Consider the following 20,446-nt stretch of genomic DNA (forward strand, 5'->3'; position numbering starts at 1 on the left):
AGCGCCCTCTACTGGCGGAACTCCAGTGATGGGAATTCTTTAATTTTAGATACAGGCAGTGGGTTGCGGTAAAGTCAAAATTACTCATTCAGAGATGCCAAAACCGATTTGAAAAGTTAGGAGGAAGCTATATTATTTAAACTCCGGAATTTAACAGATGTTCTTTAACTGTGTGATTTCTGACGTGAACATTAATGTTTCCTTTATGAAACTTTTTTGCATGAAATTATTTTTAATTCCTTCTTCATTTGCGAGGTTTTTGAAACGGACGCGTTTGTCTTCATTCACTTCAATTGGGTCTCAAATCATTAAATTCCCTTAATTCAATTAAAGAAACGCAAGTTAAAATCAAAACGAAAGCCAACTTTTAGCTTCTTTATGGTATTTTAGTCATTATCTTCTCAAAACTGGTGTTATTATTAGAAATGAGCTCTATATTTCCAGCACTGTTAAACTATCAATCCTTCTGTTCATTTCAGAGAAGCTGAAAAAAATATTGATGAGGGTTGATTGCTGTAATCAGACATCATTAAACGAGTGAATGTGTGTAAATTAGAGACAAAGAGTTTGCAAATCAGAGATATACAGTAAACCTACGTGTCAAAAAGATAGCAAAGTTATATACACACGTTTTAAAAAAGTATCTAAAAAAATAGATACATTGTATACCTGGAACTGTTCTTCTTGTAGTTTATAGTCTAATGCATAAACAATGTCATTAGATTAATGGGTTAATAATGGGTATTAAAGTGATAGTTCACCCAAAAATGAAAATCCTGTCATCACTCTCCCTCTTGTCATTTCAAACCTGTATGACTTTCTTTCTTCTGTGGAACATAAAAGAAGAAAATTTGCTAAATTTCTCAGTATTTTGTTTGTTCATACAATTTAAGTCAATGGTAACCAAACAGTTTGGCTATCAACATTCTAAATGTTTTAAACAACACAAGGGAGAGTAAATAATTACAGATTTTTTTTAATTTTTAATGCATTTTTATTAATATGAAAATATGATTTTTTTCCCCTGTCAAGTCGGACACTTTCTGCTTCCCATAGTGACACTCAGACTGCATTTGTGTACTTTATCAAACAAAGTAGATGAAATGCAATTGTCAAATAAACCGATGTTTCAGACGTTTACATAAAGCAACAGAAAATCTTTTTAATAATCAATAAATCAATAAAGTGGGTCTATATCATTTTTTTTTATCAATTATTTTAATAAATATGACAGCATAACATTGTTACATGAACCAAATTTACTGTTATAAAAACAGATTCGTGAGCATTAGCAGAACTGAAGGTGTCACAATAAACACAAAACACACGTCATTATAGTCGGTGAATCCGGCCAATCATGGAACAGCTGTGTCGTCATGAGAGCTCGTGCAGCCGCTCTGGAGAAGATCTCTTTGGTTCTTCCATTTGATTCACTCGAAATGCAGATTCAACTTTAACTTCTTATTAATTGAACTGTTGTATAAAATCAATATCACATTTGCACTTGTGCTATTTGTGACAGAACAGTACTTGTGTAATATTGCTTATTGTTCAAACCTTTTTTTTCATTACTTTTTTTAATAAACAAATGTGCTCATGACTTAAACTACTCAAAAAGTACAAGTTTTGTTCTTTTTTTTTTCTTGAAACAAAATTTTAATACAAAGTATAGATATAATGAATGACATTAATAGTGCAGCACCTCTTAACAGCTAGACTAACAGAATGAATTTGTACAGAATATTGATGGAGATGATTAGTTTCACTATTTACTCCACAACATAAAATAAACATTTACATCTAAAATTGGATAATTTTGACCTCCCCTCAATTTCAAACAATCCTCAACATGCCTCTGTGTAAATTTTACAAATTTCTTTCTCAGATAATTTCGCTATTTTGTCTTCCCACAGTCAAAGCACATTTAACATATTGGATGTGAAACTCTTTCCACACCGAGTGCATGTGAACGGTATTTCTCCAGTGGAATTCTCATGTCTCTCTTAAGATTTGATTTATCTGTGTAAATCTTTCACACTCAGAGCAGGTAAAAGATCCCTTGACTCCAATTTTTTTTCCAGCTTGTTTTTGTGTAAAAATCTTATTCTTTGAAATGACTCCATCTTCGTTTGTGAAATGATGAGGCTTTTGCTGTTTGTCTTTTTTCACTTCTACCGGGTCTAAAATCAACATTAAATTCACATAATTCAATAAAAGAAGGACAAGTGTTTGACATTCATTAAAGTTGAATTATCTCGTTATATATCAATCACGTTTGTGAAAAGAGTAGGGGAATGCTTGACCAAAATGTCAGCAGATTCAAACTTCACTACTAGTTTTAACAAATTACCCTCTTAGATTAAATCATTCTGTTGTAAGTAATGTATCTGAACATGAAGATATGCTAATTAGACAACTTCGAGCAATGTTTTTTTCTTGTGAGTCTGTAGATGAGATAATCAGGTGAAACTCTTTCACATGAAAAACACTTGTACGGCTTCTCTCCACACTGTAAAAAGTAATAAGTTGACTTTACTTAGAAAAGCTGTGGAAACTGATTGCCTCAAAATTTTCAAGCAAATTAGGTCATAATTTTTGACTTAACACTACTAACTACTACTTTGTAGAGTTAACTTGTATATTTGTAGCAGTTACCATAAAACTTGAGTAAAAGTAACTCAATTTCAAAAGTTCAGTCAACCTACAGATTTAAGTTGGGGTTTGTAAGCAGAACTCAAACAAAACAGTTATTATAACATGTCTGCTTGTTCAGTTTACTAGAAGAATGTGTGGAAACTGATTGCCTTACATTTCTCAAGCAAGCTGTACTCAAGATTCTAAGTTGAGAATACAAAGAAAGACAACAGATTTCGCACAACACTTGAATGTTTATTTGGTCTTTAAAACAATATGAAAGACATTACTTAAGGCATGCTCTTCAACATGGCCCACTGACAACATTGTAGATAAAGAAAAAAATAAAACACATACTGCACTTACAATAAAAGGTGCAATGTTTCTTTGTCTTTTACATGTTTACAAAGTGGTCAAAAGCAAATCTTGCAAACACTTAACAGTCTGTTAAGTACAGGTATAGAGTTTAGTATAGAACAAATTTTCTAATACAGTTCTCTTTAAAAGTTCTCTTCTAATAAAACTATTCTAAAACATTTTTTTGGAAAAACAAGTATCTGTAAAACAGTAGCACTGAACAATTTGAGTTCTTAAAAGGCATAGATCTATTCAAACTCAACTCAGTAATGGTTAACCATGAAAAAACATAACATTTTCAAGGTTATCCACAACCACTGTACCTTCCAAAATGATTGCCGTGGTTGTGGCATCAAGATGCAAGGAGTAGGGCACAGTTGGAGAGTCCTCGGGAATCACTGTCATGATACCGATTGCCGTGTCGAGCATGTCTTCATTGCTATCACAGTCCTAAAAACAGGAATAGCATATAACAAAAAAATAGGTCAATGTAAGCCACAAAACGTCTTTTAAAAGCACATACTTGCATTTAAATGTAAAACTAAATTAACAACACTGTTTTATGTCTAAGGCCTTTTCAAACAGGACACATCAGTGGATGCATGGAGGAATGACATTTGAACCACTGCAAGAAAATTAAATTAAATCAAACTGAAGGCCAGCTATAAAAACCTATATAAAAACCTATAAAAATCTGTAATTAAAACCTATTCTAAATCTGATAATTTGATATTTGAAAAGGTATCAAAATACATCACTGATTGAATTTTTAAAATCAATTAAATATTAGATCTTTTATTCTATCTAACCTCCTTTCTGTCATTTATATTTCTTTTCTTACCTCCTTACTGACTTCATCTGTTGTCTTTCCTTTATTCTTCCTACCCGTCTAAATTTCCAACCTCCCGTCTATTGTCTCTTACAATTGTTTCTCTTTCATCTGTCTTTTTTCTTATGAGTTCTTAATTTATCTTTAATTTTCTTTTCTCTATCCCTTTCTTTGTTTCAGTGACCTGACTGTTTTTTCCCCTTCATAACTCTTCTTGCCAGATCTCAAAACAATTTGAAGAACAGTATGCCTGTTAAAAAGAATCACATCACAGAAAAAAATTACTTACAAAGCATGTCTTGTAAAAATCGGTGGGGTCTTCTCCGAGGAGGAGTGGTAGGCCATGAAGAACGGCTGTTCGTCTCGCATTGACGTTGGATTTCTGCAAAGTTATGAACATTAATATTTATTAGCGCTCATGACACAAACAAAACACAGATCAGACAACAACAGCAAAAGCAACAATTGTTTTTACTATCGAAAATTAATTGTGATGTGTCTGAGGAACTTACATCATTGTCAATCTGGTGCAGAATCTTCTTAAGTTTGGAGCCAATGTCTCCTCCTTTAGCCCTGAACATATCGATGAAACGTTGAGTGAATCGGTCCAGTTCTTGAAAGAATTCGGTTTGCAGGTTTTTGCCAGATATACGATTAAATTCGGCAAGAATCTAAAAAAAAAAAAAAAAAAAAGGGACAAACTGACATTAAGCCATCACTTCTCACTGAAATGTGCAAGAATGAATTAAAGGGATAGTTCACCCAAAAATGAAAATTAGCCCATGAGTTACTCACCCTCAAGTCATCCTAGGTGTACATGACATTCTTCTTTCAGACGAATACAATCTGAGTTATATTAAAAAAGTCCAGGCTAGGGCTGGGCGATATATCGCATGTGATTGTCACGCGCATTTCGTCAGTAAAGCCGGTTCCCTGATTACTGCTAAATCGCCATCACCTGCTTTCAAATGGAGCGGCATTTAATAGACAGAGCCGTAGTTCACTGATAAGCTACGCAATATCACGTTCATTATCGCAGATGAATCGCCTTCGATAATGAACATCAAATAATGCGTAGCTTCCTCAGTGAACTACTGGCTCTGTCTATTAAATGCCGCTCCATTCTGAAAGCGAGGTGATGGCGATTTAGCAGTAAGAAGGGATATCCGGCTTTAAAACTTTACGAAATGCGCGTGACAAGTTCGCATGCCGATATATCGCCTTCAGCCCTAGTCCAGAGCTAATCCAAGCATTCCTTATAGCAGTTCAATAGTTGCGTACTGTTTTTATGTCCATAAACGAGTGCACCTGGTCGCATCAAATAATGTGCTTTCGATCGGCAGAGGCACTTTCAACACTTTTTCCCTAAATTGAATACAGAAGGCGGTCGGCCGAGGCTTTACTTAAGTTTTAAATATGGATATTTTTCTTCCACAAACGCATCGATTCTCTTCAGAAGACCTTTATCAACACCCCAGAGCCGCAAGGAGCACGTTATTTGACAGACAGATGCACTTTTTATAGACTTCAGAAACAGAGCAACTATTACTGCCATTACAATGCATGGATTAGCCTGAACTTTTTTAATATAACTCAGATTGTATTCGTCTGAAAGAAGAATGTCATATACACCTAGGATGACTTGAGGGTGAGTAACTCATGGGCTAATTTTCATTTTTGGGTGAACTATCCCTTTAAACATCAATCTGAAAAGTGGTTAATGATCAATTTGCTTAGAAAATGTTCAAGATGAAATGATATATGTAACCAACAAACAAGAATATTTACTCACCTGACCATTTGTGAAGAGGGCTGGCCACCTTTCCACCGTGTTCTTCACTGCAGGCTCCTTCTCTATCAATTCCTTTCTACGCAAGGCAAAAGTAGAATTCATGTTCTGGGCTATCAGTGCAGAATTAAGACGACGTTTCTTCATCTCTTCCACCATCTCTTTCCTTTTGGATTCCATGCTGGCTTCATCTTCACCATCAGGGAAATTCGGTAGGAAATTTATTTCAAACCTCTTGGGTCTTTTGACGTTTCTCTGAGGCTGCTGTCCTCTTCTTTTTCCACCATTTATGGATACCTCCAAACATCCAGCTCGACGCAGTTTTGAGTGGTAATTACCCATTTTCCATCTAAGGCTATCATACCACCCATTCCACCCCTTAGATGAGCCAGGCTGGGTAAGGCAGGGATGTTTTTTTATCAAAGCAGCAGCAACAGCCTCGAAATCTTCCTTATTTGGGTAAGCTTTGTAACTGTATATTGTCTCAGAGAGTTTTTCAAGAATCTCATGCTTAAGCTCTCCTGACAATTGTAGATATGTTTGATCTCGCATGTACTGTAGATTTCCCTGACGTAATCTGTATTCAACATCAACAGGAAAATTATGGATCTCGAAAGTTTCTGGCCATGCAGTACGTAGACTATGACATGGATCATCAGAAGCCACAGACAGGATTTCAGTGTCAGCTGTGCTAGGGGTTGGTGTCGTCACAAGTGAGACAATCTTCAGTGTGGGTTTATCTGGCAAATCAGCAATGTCGGTAAGATTCACAAGGGAATTGTTGAAGTCTGGATCCTCAAACTGAAGTGTGAACTTGTACTGAAGTCCCAGCTTTTCTTCAAGTTGTTCCAACAGTGAGTCAACTGTCTGTGGTTTCAAAGGAAGTACGATTTTTCTGATGTCGTTGTCACAAACTATAACTCGGAGTATGGTCCTTGTCTCCATATTTGGTCTCTCTACAAAGGTTAAAGAATTGAGTTAGTTTTCTTAAATTAAAGTGACATCTCAATCCAAAAATGCAAATATGATTTGGAAAATTTCACTCATCCTAATTTAAATACACTTTACACAAAGGCATTAACAATTTCATGTGACTTGTGCCATACAGTCTAAGAATTTAAAGCATATGAATGGGTTTGTTGAAAAATAAACTTCAATATCTAATCAATTCTACTGTATATAAATCTTGAATAAAAGCATTTAACTGCTGCTCTCTCAATAGTGCATGCAGGATGTGACAGTTTAAAGAAAATGATGAATTACATTTTAGTTTGTTTCTCAACAAACCCATTAATCTACTATTTGAACACCTGAAGTTGAATGACATATGTTTTTGCGTCCTCCTGAAGCTTGAGAAGCAATACCTATCTTCTGACATAGTAAAGACAAGAGCAGTCAGAAATCTTTTCAAAAATAAGCCTTTTTGTCTTCTGAATAAGAATGAGTAAATGATAATTTTTTGAATTTCTGAAGTCCCTTTAAAACCTGAATTGTCATTCATTTAGCAAATGATGTAATGTTTGAGAGTAACATAGGTCCTGCCCCGAAGTGTATAGGCTGGCAAAGGAAACGGGTCATTCAAATCTGAGGGTTTGATAATTGACAGTGATAGCACATGACTGCACAGTTCAAAAGAACGTAGGTGCTCAATGTACCAACATGTCAAATCGTTACACACAAACAGAAAATCACTGCTGATGACAAGAATTTTGAAAATCTGTTTGAAATCAGGTAGGCCTGAACAAGTACCAACAGATACAACCATATCTGGATTATACTTGATTCCATCAATGCTCACAGATGATGCTGTGAGGACAGTGTTCTGAACTGAATATGTTTGTCTCAGGAATTCCTGAATGTTCTCAGGGAAAGCTGAAATCAAAGTACCCATCACCTTCTCTGTCTCTATGGATGGCTTAAGAAAGGAGGGGGAGTCAATGTAGTAAGCCAGCAGTCTTTGATGGCGAACAGCCAAAGTTTGGGGAACATTTTTGAAATTTTTGGTGTCACGGATTACCTGCTTGAAGAATTTATGTTTTCCCTCAAATCGCATCGTCCACATATGTCTTAGTGGTCCATACATTCTTATGAGCTGCGGATAGTGCTCAATGTAGTGGTGTTTAGGGCGCAATGTGAAATGGGGAAAGACTGTTAGAAGTAAATGCCTGTGTTCTGCGATCTTTGCGTCAAGAAAATCAAGAGAATCCTCAGTGAACTTGAAAGCCAATGCCATTTCTAAAATATCTTTCAGAAGCAACACAATTTCCCATGTTTTATCATTTTCAGGGATATCAAAGCCAACCATGAGGGGCAGAAGCCTGATAAGTGCCCAATTCTCATGGGCATTACCCCCAATTGTACGTTTTGAGGCAAATGTACCTGGGATGATTTGAGGCTGATCAACTTTGTCTGAGAATTTGTAAGGAAACTGCTTGATAGCTTGATTCAGGGATTCAAGAGAGATGAATTTCCTTGAGATCAAATCATTAATGCACAACGACATTTCAGTAGGGATGACACCCTCCATAAGGTCGTGCATTATGTCAGGTGGAAAACCACCAACTGTGTGAAAATGTTCTAACCGTTCAGTTAAAACACAGCCACCTTTCACACCATACTGCTTTACCAAAGTTGCATCGTGTAGCACTTCAGCCACTTGCCTGTCATGCTCCTGCTTGGTTCGCAGTTCAAATGCTCCTGACCGGACCTCCTTCTCCTGGATTTCAGATCTGCTTGCAAAGCAGAACCGACATGGGTGTTCAACAGTGAAACTCTCCTGTAGTCCTGCAAAGGAATGAGCACCTAAATTATCAGAAGACACAAAAAGCACACTTCCTTTCACAGAGTCTCCTAACTGTTCAATGTATACACCATGCTTTTCAAGAGTTTCAAGGTCCTGAACAAATGGGCGCAAGATGTCTGTGTAACCATGTTGTTTAACTGCACTAGCTCTGCATAAAATTGCTAGCTGAATTGACTGAAGTGATGAACGATCTTTTGAGGGTAGGTTGGCTAGAACCCAATAGAGAGCGAACATTTTGTGTTTTTTTCGGGAAGTGCCAAGAGGATTGGCAAGCTCAAATTCATCAACATAAAGACCCAGGACAATCCTGAAGGTCTCAGTGTTGAAAAAGTCATTTTCTTGATAGTGAGTGCCATCTCTGTAAGTCTTGAATTCATTAACGGATCGATCATTGCAAAGGACCCTATTAAGAATGTCAGCCCTATTTAGAAGTTTCTGCAACATTTGCAGAACTGGCACATAAGAGACTGACTGTGAATCAAGCTTGTATTCAATTGGCACGACAATCGGAAATTCACTCTGAAAATATGATGCTCTTCTACTTATTGTGGAAAGAGGCTCACCATCTTTAGTCATAGTCAAGATTGGGTTACTGTCTTTTACGGCATTTACTATTTTTCTCACTAGTGAATCACAGCCACTCAGTCCATGTTCAAGAAGAATTTGCTGAACAGCATGATAGACAAGGGGCTCTGAAAAAAGTAAAATTTGATTTATTTGTTGAATTATTTCTTGCGCAGCCAAATCAGAAACATGCAAAATTGCCTGCATTTTGAGAAAAAGAGAGGCTAAATTATGTTCCAATTGATGATGCAATGCATCAAGGTTTTCACTCTCTATATAACTTTCCTCCACATGTTCATCTACAGGATCAGGGCTCAAAGGCTCTTCTTGTTGCACATTATCTACACTGTGAGTAGAAACGTGCAAGAGAATGCCAGATTTCAACTGCCTTTGATCAAGCGCTCCATGCTCTCTACATTTATGGGAATTAAATGTAGAGTAGACATTGGTCTCAAAATTGCAATTGTTGTACGGACACAGCACAGTTTCATGATTTTTGAGATGCTGCCGCAAATGAGAAAAAAAAAATTGACTCTGTGCAGGGCTCCTCAAAACTGCAAAGTGGGCAGTGAAATATCAAAGGGATGTTATCACATGGACTGGATTGGCTACCATGTGCCTGATGTGAATGATTTTTTGTTAAGTGCACCTTTAGTGCATTAAATGATTTGAATGAGCACAGACAATCAGTGTAGAGACATGGAATCGGAGTACTTCGAGTGTAGCTTCCATGTTTTAATCTGTAATGTTTTAAGAGCTGAGCCCTCTTTTCACACGAAAACAAGCAGAACTTGCACTTCCAATGCATGAATTCAAGTCTACAGACGCAAAATAAAAAGACAAAATAGGGTAATAATTGAGTGTTAATGAAGCTATCTTAATTCATGCATTGTGATTGCATGCGATTTCCATGTGAACGACACGTGAGCATCGAACGTTCTAGAATGTTCGTTTAGTATTGGCTACACGGGTTTTTACTTATCAAAAATGATAAACCACGTACTTACAACCGATTAAAATAACTTACAAACTGTACATGAAACCACTGTTCAGTAAAAACCGATGTTTGCAACCTAGCTAATAAGCAACTGATCTCAAACGGTCTCATTCGACATAAAACTATCCTGCATCAGTGTGCCTTTTTGTCTTTTCCTCTTTGCACACAATGAGCAAATTAAAATCTATTTAAGTTAATTTTTTAACGTTGGTTTATAAATAGGCCATCACCATGAGCATACCTAGTTGTGCCGACACATCCAGAGCACGAGGCGAACTGAAGTTTCGTCGTCGTCGTCGTCGTCGTCTTCAAAATCCTGTGTACCGCAACATTGCGCATGCGTGGGCGCCGCTGCATTGCCTGTAAGTCCCTGTAAAGTCAATTCTGAAAATTCTTTCTAAACACTTTATAAATGTTAGAAATGTATTGCTGAAACATATTACAAATACTGTGAATTGTGTAATGCTTAATTGTGAAGTTAGAGCGTTAAACAGTTTTTCACCAAGTCTCTGCTCAGGATTTTTTGGGCGGAGCTAAAACGGGGGTCTGATGACGCACTTGGACCCCCGAGCATAGCCCCTCCCCTAATAACATTGTCGATGACGCACCGAGCATGGCGCCGCCTCTAACTCTATCCGCTCAATATATCAAGCTCTTTTAATACAAATATGATGGATTGTGAAGCAGCAGCAGCTGATTATGGCCTTGCCAATAAGCTTAAATCATAGTGGTTTCCCAGTTATTTTATTTCCGAGAAGGAATAAAAAGAGATTCACAAAGGAAATATATATTATATATATATATATTAGGGGTGTGACGAGACAGGTATCTCACGAGACGAGACGAGACTCGAGATTGAGTTCACGAGACGAGACGAGACAAGATTTTTACACACTATTTTTAAGAAATCCTCAATCCTTTGCTACAGTATTTATTAATCTTTGTTTATGTTAGTTAATAAAAATAGTCATTCATTGTTAGTTCATGATAGTTCAAAGTGCATTAACTAATGTTAACAAATGAAACCTTATTTTTTGTGCTTAATAAGATTAAGAGAAAACTGTTATTCATTTTTTATGGTAACACTTTACAATAAGTGCAACCAAAGTGCAAATAAGTCCAAATTTTTCTTTGATACAGAGCTAAGAGATGGTTACAACTACACTGCCCAGCCTAAAATAGCTTTCATATTGAGAGATATTTGCATGCATCAGGGAGCCGCTTTCAAAATGCGAGGTACTGAAATCGCGTTTGAATGCGCGCTCGCGTTTACTTTCACTTTTAGCGATCGCGCGTAACTCTGTAAATATGGAGTGGTGGCAACCGTTATAAAACTGAATTAAATGTTTTTTATTTAAATACAAAGCAAAACGACAGTGGAGGCGTAATGTAAACGAATCGGTGGCATATTCTTTCCTAATCATCCTAACACTCTGTCATGGCAACAACATCACGAGACTACTTTTTGCCTCGACGAGAAATCTCGTCACATATTAGTCTCGCGAGATCTCGTGCCACGAGATCTCGTCACACCCCTATATATATATATATATATATATATATATATATATATATATATATATATATATATATATATATATATATATAATTATCAGAACGTATATATATATATATATATATATATATATATATATACACACACACACACACACATTTATACATATATAGGCTACATATATACATATATATAAATAATGGCTATTATCAACTTAACATCTGTTTCTAATTGTGGGTAACATTTGTATTAATTTTATTATCATTATCATACAAATTCTTGCTCCACACATTTTCGACAATGAACATGCATTTAGTACAACACACTCAACATTCTTAAGTACTATGTACTAAATTTGCTTAGTTTAACTATTGCATCCACCTAAAAGTTCACACTACACAGCCTAATCAAGTTAAATCAACACATTTTCCAAAATCAGTTAATTTTACAAGTTTTTCTTAAGTAGATTCAGCAATTACTTTTTACAGTGCAGTATGAACTCTCTGGTGTGATTTTAAGTTGCTTGATATAACAAAGCTCTTCCCACAGTCAGCGCAAACATGAGGTCTCACACCAGTATGAATACTCTCATGCTTTTTTAACTTTTGTAGTCGTGTAAAACTCTTTCCACAAAAAGAACAAACATGAGGCTTCACAGCAGCATGAACTTTAAGGTGTGTTCTTAAGCTTGATTCAAAAACAAAAGTTTTATCACACTGATCACAGCTGAATGATCTCATTCCAGAGTGACAGCGCTGATGATCTTCGAGAACGCTTTTGTAACCAAAACTCTTTCCACACTGAGTGCATGTGAACAGTTTTTCTCCAGTGTGAATTCTCATGTGTCTCTTAAGGTTTCCTTTCTGAATGAAACTCTTTCCACACTGAGTGCATGTGAACAGATTTTCTCCGGCGTGAATTCTAATGTGCACATTTAGGTGTCCTTTATGTCTGAAACTCTTTCCACACTGAGTGCATGTATAAGGCCTTTCTCCAGTGTGAGATCTTGTGTGTTTGTTAAGGTTTGTTTTATCTGTGAAACTCTTTCCACATTCAGAGCAGCTGAACGATTTCTCTCCAGTGTGTTCTCTCATGTGTCTATTAAGGGTTGATTTATATGTGTAACTCTTTCCACACTCAGAGCAGGTTAAAGATCCTTTGACTCCAGATTTTCCAGCTTGTGTTAGTGTGAAATTCTCTTCAGTCTTTGAAACAACCACATTTCCATCTTCATTTTTGAAATAATGATATTTTTGAAACTGATGTTGTTGATCTTCATTTTTATATGTCAGTAGTTTTCCATCTTCGTTTGTGAAATGATGCCGCTTGTCTTCATTCACTTCCATCGGGTCTAAAATGAATATTAGATTCCCCAAGTTTCAATAAAAGAAGGCAAATGAGAAACAAAGAAATAAAGTTCATTCTTACTTGAGCATCGAGTTTACTACTGAGTCCACTAGTATCTAGTTTTAGATGTATTTTTTAGATATATTTGTAACACAGAAATAACGATACTTTGTGGTTGAAAAGACTGTTTTTGAAGCTGTTTCATATCTGACTCTGCGTCAGCAGCAGCGCCAAATGTTCCAGTGTGAGTTTGTTAAAGGTTTAATAGACATGCGAGAATCGTGGTCATTCTACAGAAGACATTTATGAAATCAATGCCCTGTTTTTTAACAGAAAGTCATGTTCTGATTTGAAACCCCATAACCTTTTCCTGAGATGTTTATTTACGACAAATTGAAAACAAATGATAATTACAAAATATTATTTTCCATAAGAGTGCAAAATTTAATCATTCAGTCAATGATAGTTATTTTTAAAGACCAAGTAAAGGAAGTTGTCATGGTGAAACCTCCAAATATTTGTTATCTGAAAAGCCCTCAATGTGCTTTTTATAGGACATCCAGACTGTGACATGTATAGGCCTTACATGTTTGTTATCAGACATATAAATTTACTAAATTTACTTAATATAGTGTCCTCTACAGAGGAAAAAAAGTCTATGCCTGGGTCTTAGGAGTATATGTCAGTTTTCATCATAATGTTCCTCATCAGTCATTAAAGAGAATGAAGGAAAACACCAACCTATTTGTTCCTCTGTTTCTTCATCTTTTATTCCGCAGGGTTCTTCTTTAATCTCCATCTTTACAATAGTTTGTCAATTGATTCTCCTGCAGTAATTCCTCCTGCTTGCTCCTTCTTCTCCTGTGGGAAGATATTCCCAATCATTTAAACTCTCATGAACAGCTGTGTGAGCGGCTTCACTGACTGAAGGTGTGAATTGTGGTCGCTGTTGCTCATTTAGAAGATAATCATCACAATTACAATCACTCTCAATTATCCAGCTTTAAAGGTGGGGTATATTTCAAAAACGCTGTTGGACATTGTTGATATTTGAAATCAACCCAAACAAACCCACCCATCTCTTCATTGCATTTGTATTGTTTTGTTCAATTTTTTACTCTTTACAAATTTTAACACTAGTAACAACGATACAGAGTCAAGGCTGAACGTTTAACTTTTTGTCCTAACCTGCCTACTCAAAAACACAACAGCAACAAACAAGCGTACATATAGCCACTTATAGTACACTTGAACCCATAGTGTGCTACAAGTGGTAACTAAATAAATTTTTTAAATACAGAGATAGTATAAAAAAAACACATTTAGTTCATATTTCATGGTGTCTCAAAATAGCGTAGTTGAGTACACTTAGATGTTCTTAAGATGATCTTAAGAAGTACTAAATAAGATTTTTTAGTATATTAAGTACAAAATTAATGTGCGGAAATAGAGCACTTTAAGTACATTATAGAAATGTACTTTTTTTCACCTGGGTTAGACTTGGATGTCAGTTTGAAATTATACAAACACTATCTATGTCCCCAAATATGTTTGATTTGGGATAAAGATTCAAATTTAAAAAAAAGTTCACATGGTTGAAGTGAAAGCAAATGGCACCATCTACAGGAATATCTGTGGCGCTGCCAAACTATTGCCATATAACCTCATGCAAGTTATTCAGAGGATCGAGACGACACAAAATCAGCTTAAAGCAAGAGTTCCATTTATTAATTTTTTAATCAAACTAATATTTTAAACCAAAATACAAAGTATATCCACAGTGTAACTTAGAACTTAATCTTAAACCTTATTTCAAAACTACTAAACAGCAGCTGTAAAACAAGTATGTACACTGCTGAATTGTCAGATACATTCACTTTTCCTGAGCAATTTCATCTTCTCTCAGTGATGTTTGTCAGAGTTCATATTAGAGTTGTTTGAAATATGTAATATAAATTTAATAGACTATTGTTGTCAGTTTTAAACAAATGCATCATATGCACAATTAATGAAAATAATTGAACTGCACAAAGAAACAAAACAACATCCCTTCAGAAATTGTAGAGTTTTAAGGGAACACACTAGTTTTCTAAACTTTTTTTTACCTTCCTCAAAAGGTTCCCCTTGACAAACAAACTTCATTACTAATTTTAGGTCAGTATGAATTACATATCAGTATGAATTTAAGGTGTGTTTTTAAGTGTGATTTAAAAACAAATGTTTTATCACACTGATCACAGCTGAATGATCTCACTCCAGAGTGACAGCGCAGATGCTTTTTCAGAATGCATTTGGATGTGAATCTCTTTCCACACTTAGCGCATGTGAACGGTCTTTCTCCAGTGTGAATTCTCATGTGCACATTTAATTGTCCCTTCTGAATGAAACTTTCCACACTGAGAGCATGTATAAGGCCTCTCTCCAGAGTGAAGTATCATGTGATTCTTAAGGTGTGATTTCTGTGTGAAACTCTTTCCACACTCAAAGCAGGGAAACGTTTTTTCTCCAGTGTGAATTTTTATGTGTCTCTTTAAGTCTTTATTATCTGTGAAACTATTTCCACACTGAGAGCATGTATAAGGCCTCTCTCCAGAGTGAAGTCTCGTGTGATTCTTAAGGTGCGATTTCTGTGTAAAACTCTTTCCACACTCAAAGCAGGGGAATGGTTTTTCTCCAGTGTGAATTCTCATGTGTCTATTTAAGTCTTTATTAACGGTGAAACACTTTCCACACTCAGAGCAAGGGAACGGTTTTTCTCCAGTGTGAATTCTCATGTGTCTATTTAAGTTTTTATTATTGGTGAAACTCTTTCCACACTCAGAGCAAGTTAAAGATCCTTTGACTCCAGATTTTCCAGCTTGTTTTAGGGTGAAATTCTCTTCAGTCTTTATAACAACTGCATTTCCATCTTCATTTTTTAAATGACGAGAATGATGATTTTGAAACAGATGTTTTTTGTCTTCATTTTTATATGTCAGTTTTCCATAATCATTTGTGAAATGGTGTTTGTCTTCATTCACTTCCATCAGGTCTAAAATCAACATATTAAAAATTCAATTAAAAAGGACAAATGAGAAACAAAGAAATTAAGTTAATTCTTAGTTTAGCACAAATCTAGTTTTAGAGGTATTTTTATATGTCAGTTTTCAGCCATATGAGTTGAGCAGTTTATTCCAAATTTTCTGAAAAGACTTGATCACTTGTTATGATTAACAGATTTAATTTAGGCTTTTACTCACATGTAAACATTAATCAGCAAACATTAGCAGCAGCTCAGCCGAACATGAATAACACACAAGAACAAACCTCTTCTGAAAGCTCAAATGTGCTGTGTAACCAACCAGTGATGTTCATTCTTGTGTGTTACGTAGCACATTTGAGCTTTTGGAAGAGGTTTGTTCTCACGTGTGAAGCAGGTTTGGTTGAGCTTCTGTTTATGTTCACTGATCAATGTTTATATGACAGAAAAGGTCTCTAAATTAATTCTTTTCATCATAAAAAGTGATCAAGTCTCTTCCGGAAATTTGGACTAAACCGCTCGATTCATACGAATTAGCTTTCCGATCTCTATGAACTTTCTGAAGCGTCAGTTGCAAAGGCAGTCTATGGTGGAACAGACATCTCTCAAATTTCATCAAAAAGAACTTCATTTCTGTTCTGAAGATGAACTAAGCCTTATGAATTTGGAAAGACATGAGGGTGAGTAATTAATGACAGAATTTTTATTTTGGGGTGAACTAACCCTTTAAAGTTCCTTGGTAGTATTTAAAGAGAATGAAGAAAAACACCAACCTATTTGTTCCTCTGTATCTTCCTCTTTTTGTGTGAAATTCTCTTCAGTCTTTGAAACAACTGCATTTCTATTTTCATTTTTGAAAAGATGAGGTTTTTGCAACAGATGTTTGTCTTCATTCACTTCCATAATGTCTAAAATCAACATATTAAATTCAATTAAAAAGGACAAATGAGAAACAAAGAAATCAAGTTCATTCTTAATTTAGCACAAATCTAGTTTACTACTGAGTCTACTAGTATCTATTTTTAGATGTATTGTTATTTGTCCGTTTTCATCTTAATGTTCCTCAGTAATCTTTGAGAGAATGAAGGAAAACACCAACTGATTTGTTCCTCTGTATCTTCATCTTTTATTCTGCAGGGTTCTTCCTTAAACTCCATCTTTACAATTGTATGTCAGTAGTTTCTCCTGGAGTAATTCCTCCTGTGTGCTGCTTCTCCTGTGGGAAGATGGGAATATTCCCCAGCATTTTAACTCTCATGAAAGTTGTGGGAGTGGCTTCACTGACTGAAAGTGTGAATTGTGGTCACTGTTGCTCATATAGCAGATGATCATCAAACTTACAATCGCTCTGAATTATTCAGGTGCAAATGTTTGCTCAAACAGTCGTTTAACGAGTTTGTTTGCCCATATAATCTTTAGGGTATTAGGTTAGCTAATTTGGCTTGCTGAGACTGAAGAGAGGTAAACAGCTGCTTATATACTCTGGCTGTTGATTGGAAGATTAGATGGGCTCGCTCCTCCCTAAATTACATTTAGGAACTTCACTTAGAGTCAATCAGTACTCATCCTGCTGGATTGGTCTGCTGCTTTTGACACTATTAATCACCAAAACCTTCTGCCAACACTTATGATAAAAGGCATTTCAGGAACTGCAGATTTGCCTTACATAACATTCGGGAAGATCAGGCCCTTCCTATTGAAGCATGCTACACAACTCCTTGTCCAATCTCTTGTTCTATACAGACTGGACTATTGCAATGCTCTTCTGAATGACCTGCCAGACAGCATGTACTGTCAAACCTCAGCAACTGAGCCGAAATACAGCAGCAAAAGTAGTCTTTAACAAGCTGAAGAGAGCGCAACGTAGTCTGGCTATCACCAGACCAAGCTCAATTTAAAATTGAACATTGGTCTGGGGAGTTTGCTATGTATTTCCTACTGCACAAGAGGCGTGATCAACGAGCATTAGTCAGGCAAGTGGATAGTCCTCGCTTCTTTTCCTTGTGTCCTTCCCTCGCATCCTGAAAGGGTGGAGTTAAGACGCGAGGAAAGGAAACGAGGATGCACAAATAAGAATTGAGAAGCACCCATATACAATCCCTGCGTGCCAAACTACCTAAATAATAAGTTAATAGTTAATAGTCAAATCATTGTCAACAGATTTTTATTATTAAATTAAAAATAAAATAACAATGATGTTTAACATTAATGATGAATAACACGATTGAAACGTTTTCTTGCCGTAACAATTGAATCCTGGTTGGACAATTGCTGTTATTTATAGGCTATATGTAGACAATTTTTAATATTTAATTTGCATGGTAAGTTTTAGGCCTACATAATAGCTGTTCTACAATGTTAATGGGGATGGCAAGGGGGTTCGGTTTTACAGAGGGGATGCATTTTGTCAGGGGTCAACTCGAGCCCTGCTTAATTAAAAAAAAATGTATTACAATGTTTTATTTGATAATTAAATAAAATGAAAACAACTCATAAGCTTACGAGTACTGAGCTTACGTTTCACGATCATAATGTACAACATCTGTCGCTTCATTCGATTAATTTCTGAGTGATTTACTGAACAGACTGAATTTTGGATTTAGATTTCTCCTACTAAATGATAAAACGAATGTACTTACAGTCTAAAACAGCAGATTTAGAGCAGAATGAACGGCTGTGTTCCACTTCTCATGTTTATGTTCCCTTCCCTCGCTCACTTCTCTTCTTCTCCTAGACTTGGATTGGATGTGTGTCATTGCTTCAGTTTCACGAGCGCCCTCTACTGAAGGAACGACAGTGATGGGAATTCTTTAATTTTAGATACAGGCAATGCGTTGCAGTAAAGTTAAAGACATGCCAAAATATTCTAGCCGATCTTGAAAAGTTAAGAGGAAGCTATTATTTAACCTCCAGAATGAAACAATAGATGGTCTGTGTAATTTTTCACGTGCACATTAATGGTTCACTTATGAAATTCTTTCCACATTTTTTTTTTTTTTTTGCATGAAATTATTTTTAGTCTGTGAAATTACAACTTAATGAGGTTTTTGAAACGGATGCTGCTTTTCTTCATCATTCACTTCCAATGGGTCACAAATCATTAAATTCCATTAATTCAATTAAAGAAAGGCAAATTAAAAACAAATGACTGTATAGCTTCTTCATGGTATTTTAGTCATTATCTTCTCAAAAACTGGTGTTACTATCAGAAATGAACTCTATATTTCCAGCACTGCTAAATTATCAATCCTTCAGTTCAGTTCAGTTCAGAGAGAAGCTGAAAGAATATTGATGAGGGTTGATTGCTGTAATCAGACATCATTAAACAAGTGAATGTGTGTAAATTAGAGATTAAAAAAATAGTTTGCAAATCAGATATTAAGTAAACCTATGGATCAAAATTATAGCAAAGCTATATGCAAGCATGTTTAAAAAAAACTATCTAAAAAATAGATACATTGTATACCTGGAACTGTTCTTCTTGCAGTGTAGAGTCTAATGCATAAACAATGTCATTAGATTAATGGGTTAATAATGGGTATTAAAGTGATAGTTCACCCAAAAATGAAAATCCTGTCATCATTTACTCTTCCTTGTGTCATTTCAAACCTGTAAGACTTTCTTTCTTCTGTGGAACATAAAAGAAGATAATTTGAGAAATGTCTCAATATTTAGTTTTTTCAATGATAGCCAAACAGTTTGGAAATATGAAAATGTTTTCCATCAAATCTGACATTTTCTGCTTTCCATAGTGACACTCACACTGCGTTTGTGTACTTTATCAGACAAAGTAGATGAGATGTTTGGGGGTCAAATACACCAATGTTTTCATGAAGTAATGGAAACACTTTTCATGTACTGCTTAATACAGCGCCATCATCTGTACAAGAATAAAGTTAAACATAAACCTATATTAAAATAGGGTACCTATAAAGTGGGTCTATATATTTTGTATCAATTATTTTGATAAATATGACAGTAAACACTGTTACATGAAAACAAATTTACTGTTAGATCTGTGAGCATTAGTGGAACTGAAGGTGTCACAATAAACACAAAACACATGACACAAACATTACCTTTTTTATTGAACTGTTGTATAAAATCAATATCACATTTACAAGTTTAGTTCTTTTTTCTAGTAACAAAATCTAAATACAAAGTATAGATATAATGAATGACATTAATAATAGTGGATCACCTCTTAACAGCCAGACTAACAGAATTAATTTGTACAGAATATTGATAGAGATTATTAGTTTCACTATTTACTCCCCAACATAAACAAAATAAACATTTCCATCTAAAATTGGATCATTTTGACCTCCCTCCAATTTCCAACAATCCTCACCATGCTTCTTTCATTTTAACAAATTGGTGATGTTGCTATTTTACAAGAAATTCCATCTTTTGATTTATCAGAATGTCAAACTATTTACTTTAAAAGTGACTGATCTGAAAATGAACTTTGCTTATTAAGTAAACTTCTGCAGATCATTTGGTGAAACTCTTCCCACATGAAGAGCACCAGCTTCTCTCCAGAACAAATTCTTTCATGAGTTTTCAGGTTTCTTGACAGAGTAAAACTCTT

General features: G+C 35.5%; 1 protein-coding gene across 5 annotated transcripts; it reads right to left on the minus strand.

Moving 5' to 3' along the window:
* Positions 1 to 2,868: 2,868 nt before the first annotated feature.
* Positions 2,869 to 18,656, minus strand: LOC125253148. Of its 5 annotated transcripts, XM_048166952.1 has the most exons (9): positions 18,495 to 18,655; positions 16,955 to 17,071; positions 16,629 to 16,763; positions 13,578 to 13,697; positions 8,270 to 8,393; positions 5,613 to 6,565; positions 4,333 to 4,491; positions 4,110 to 4,202; positions 2,869 to 3,441 (listed from the first exon to the last, which is right to left on the minus strand). In XM_048166952.1, the coding sequence occupies exons 5-9, from the start codon at positions 8,274 to 8,276 to the stop codon at positions 3,265 to 3,267; spliced, it is 1,389 nt and encodes a 462-aa protein (XP_048022909.1). In that variant the 5' UTR covers positions 8,277 to 8,393; positions 13,578 to 13,697; positions 16,629 to 16,763; positions 16,955 to 17,071; positions 18,495 to 18,655; the 3' UTR covers positions 2,869 to 3,264. The 5 variants fall into 5 exon arrangements, with proteins under 5 accessions (XP_048022909.1, XP_048022911.1, XP_048022907.1 ...); XM_048166954.1 differs by lacking the exon at positions 16,629 to 16,763; XM_048166950.1 differs by lacking the exons at positions 16,629 to 16,763; positions 16,955 to 17,071 and having other exon boundaries at positions 18,495 to 18,652.
* Between the last annotated feature and the right edge of the window lie 1,790 nt (positions 18,657 to 20,446).

Source organism: Megalobrama amblycephala, linkage group LG18, assembly GCF_018812025.1.
Source record: "Megalobrama amblycephala isolate DHTTF-2021 linkage group LG18, ASM1881202v1, whole genome shotgun sequence".
NCBI classification, from domain to species: Eukaryota; Metazoa; Chordata; class Actinopteri; order Cypriniformes; family Xenocyprididae; genus Megalobrama; species Megalobrama amblycephala.

Bases quoted from the DNA above. Each gene is read 5' to 3' on its own strand.
- LOC125253148 (XM_048166954.1), bottom strand. The intron at 4,492-5,612 runs GTGAGTAAATAT...TTTTTTTTTTAG, and splicing joins CCCTCTTCACAAATGGTCAG to ATTCTTGCCGAATTTAATCG. The intron at 4,203-4,332 runs GTAAGTTCCTCA...ATAACTTTGCAG, and splicing joins TGCACCAGATTGACAATGAT to AAATCCAACGTCAATGCGAG.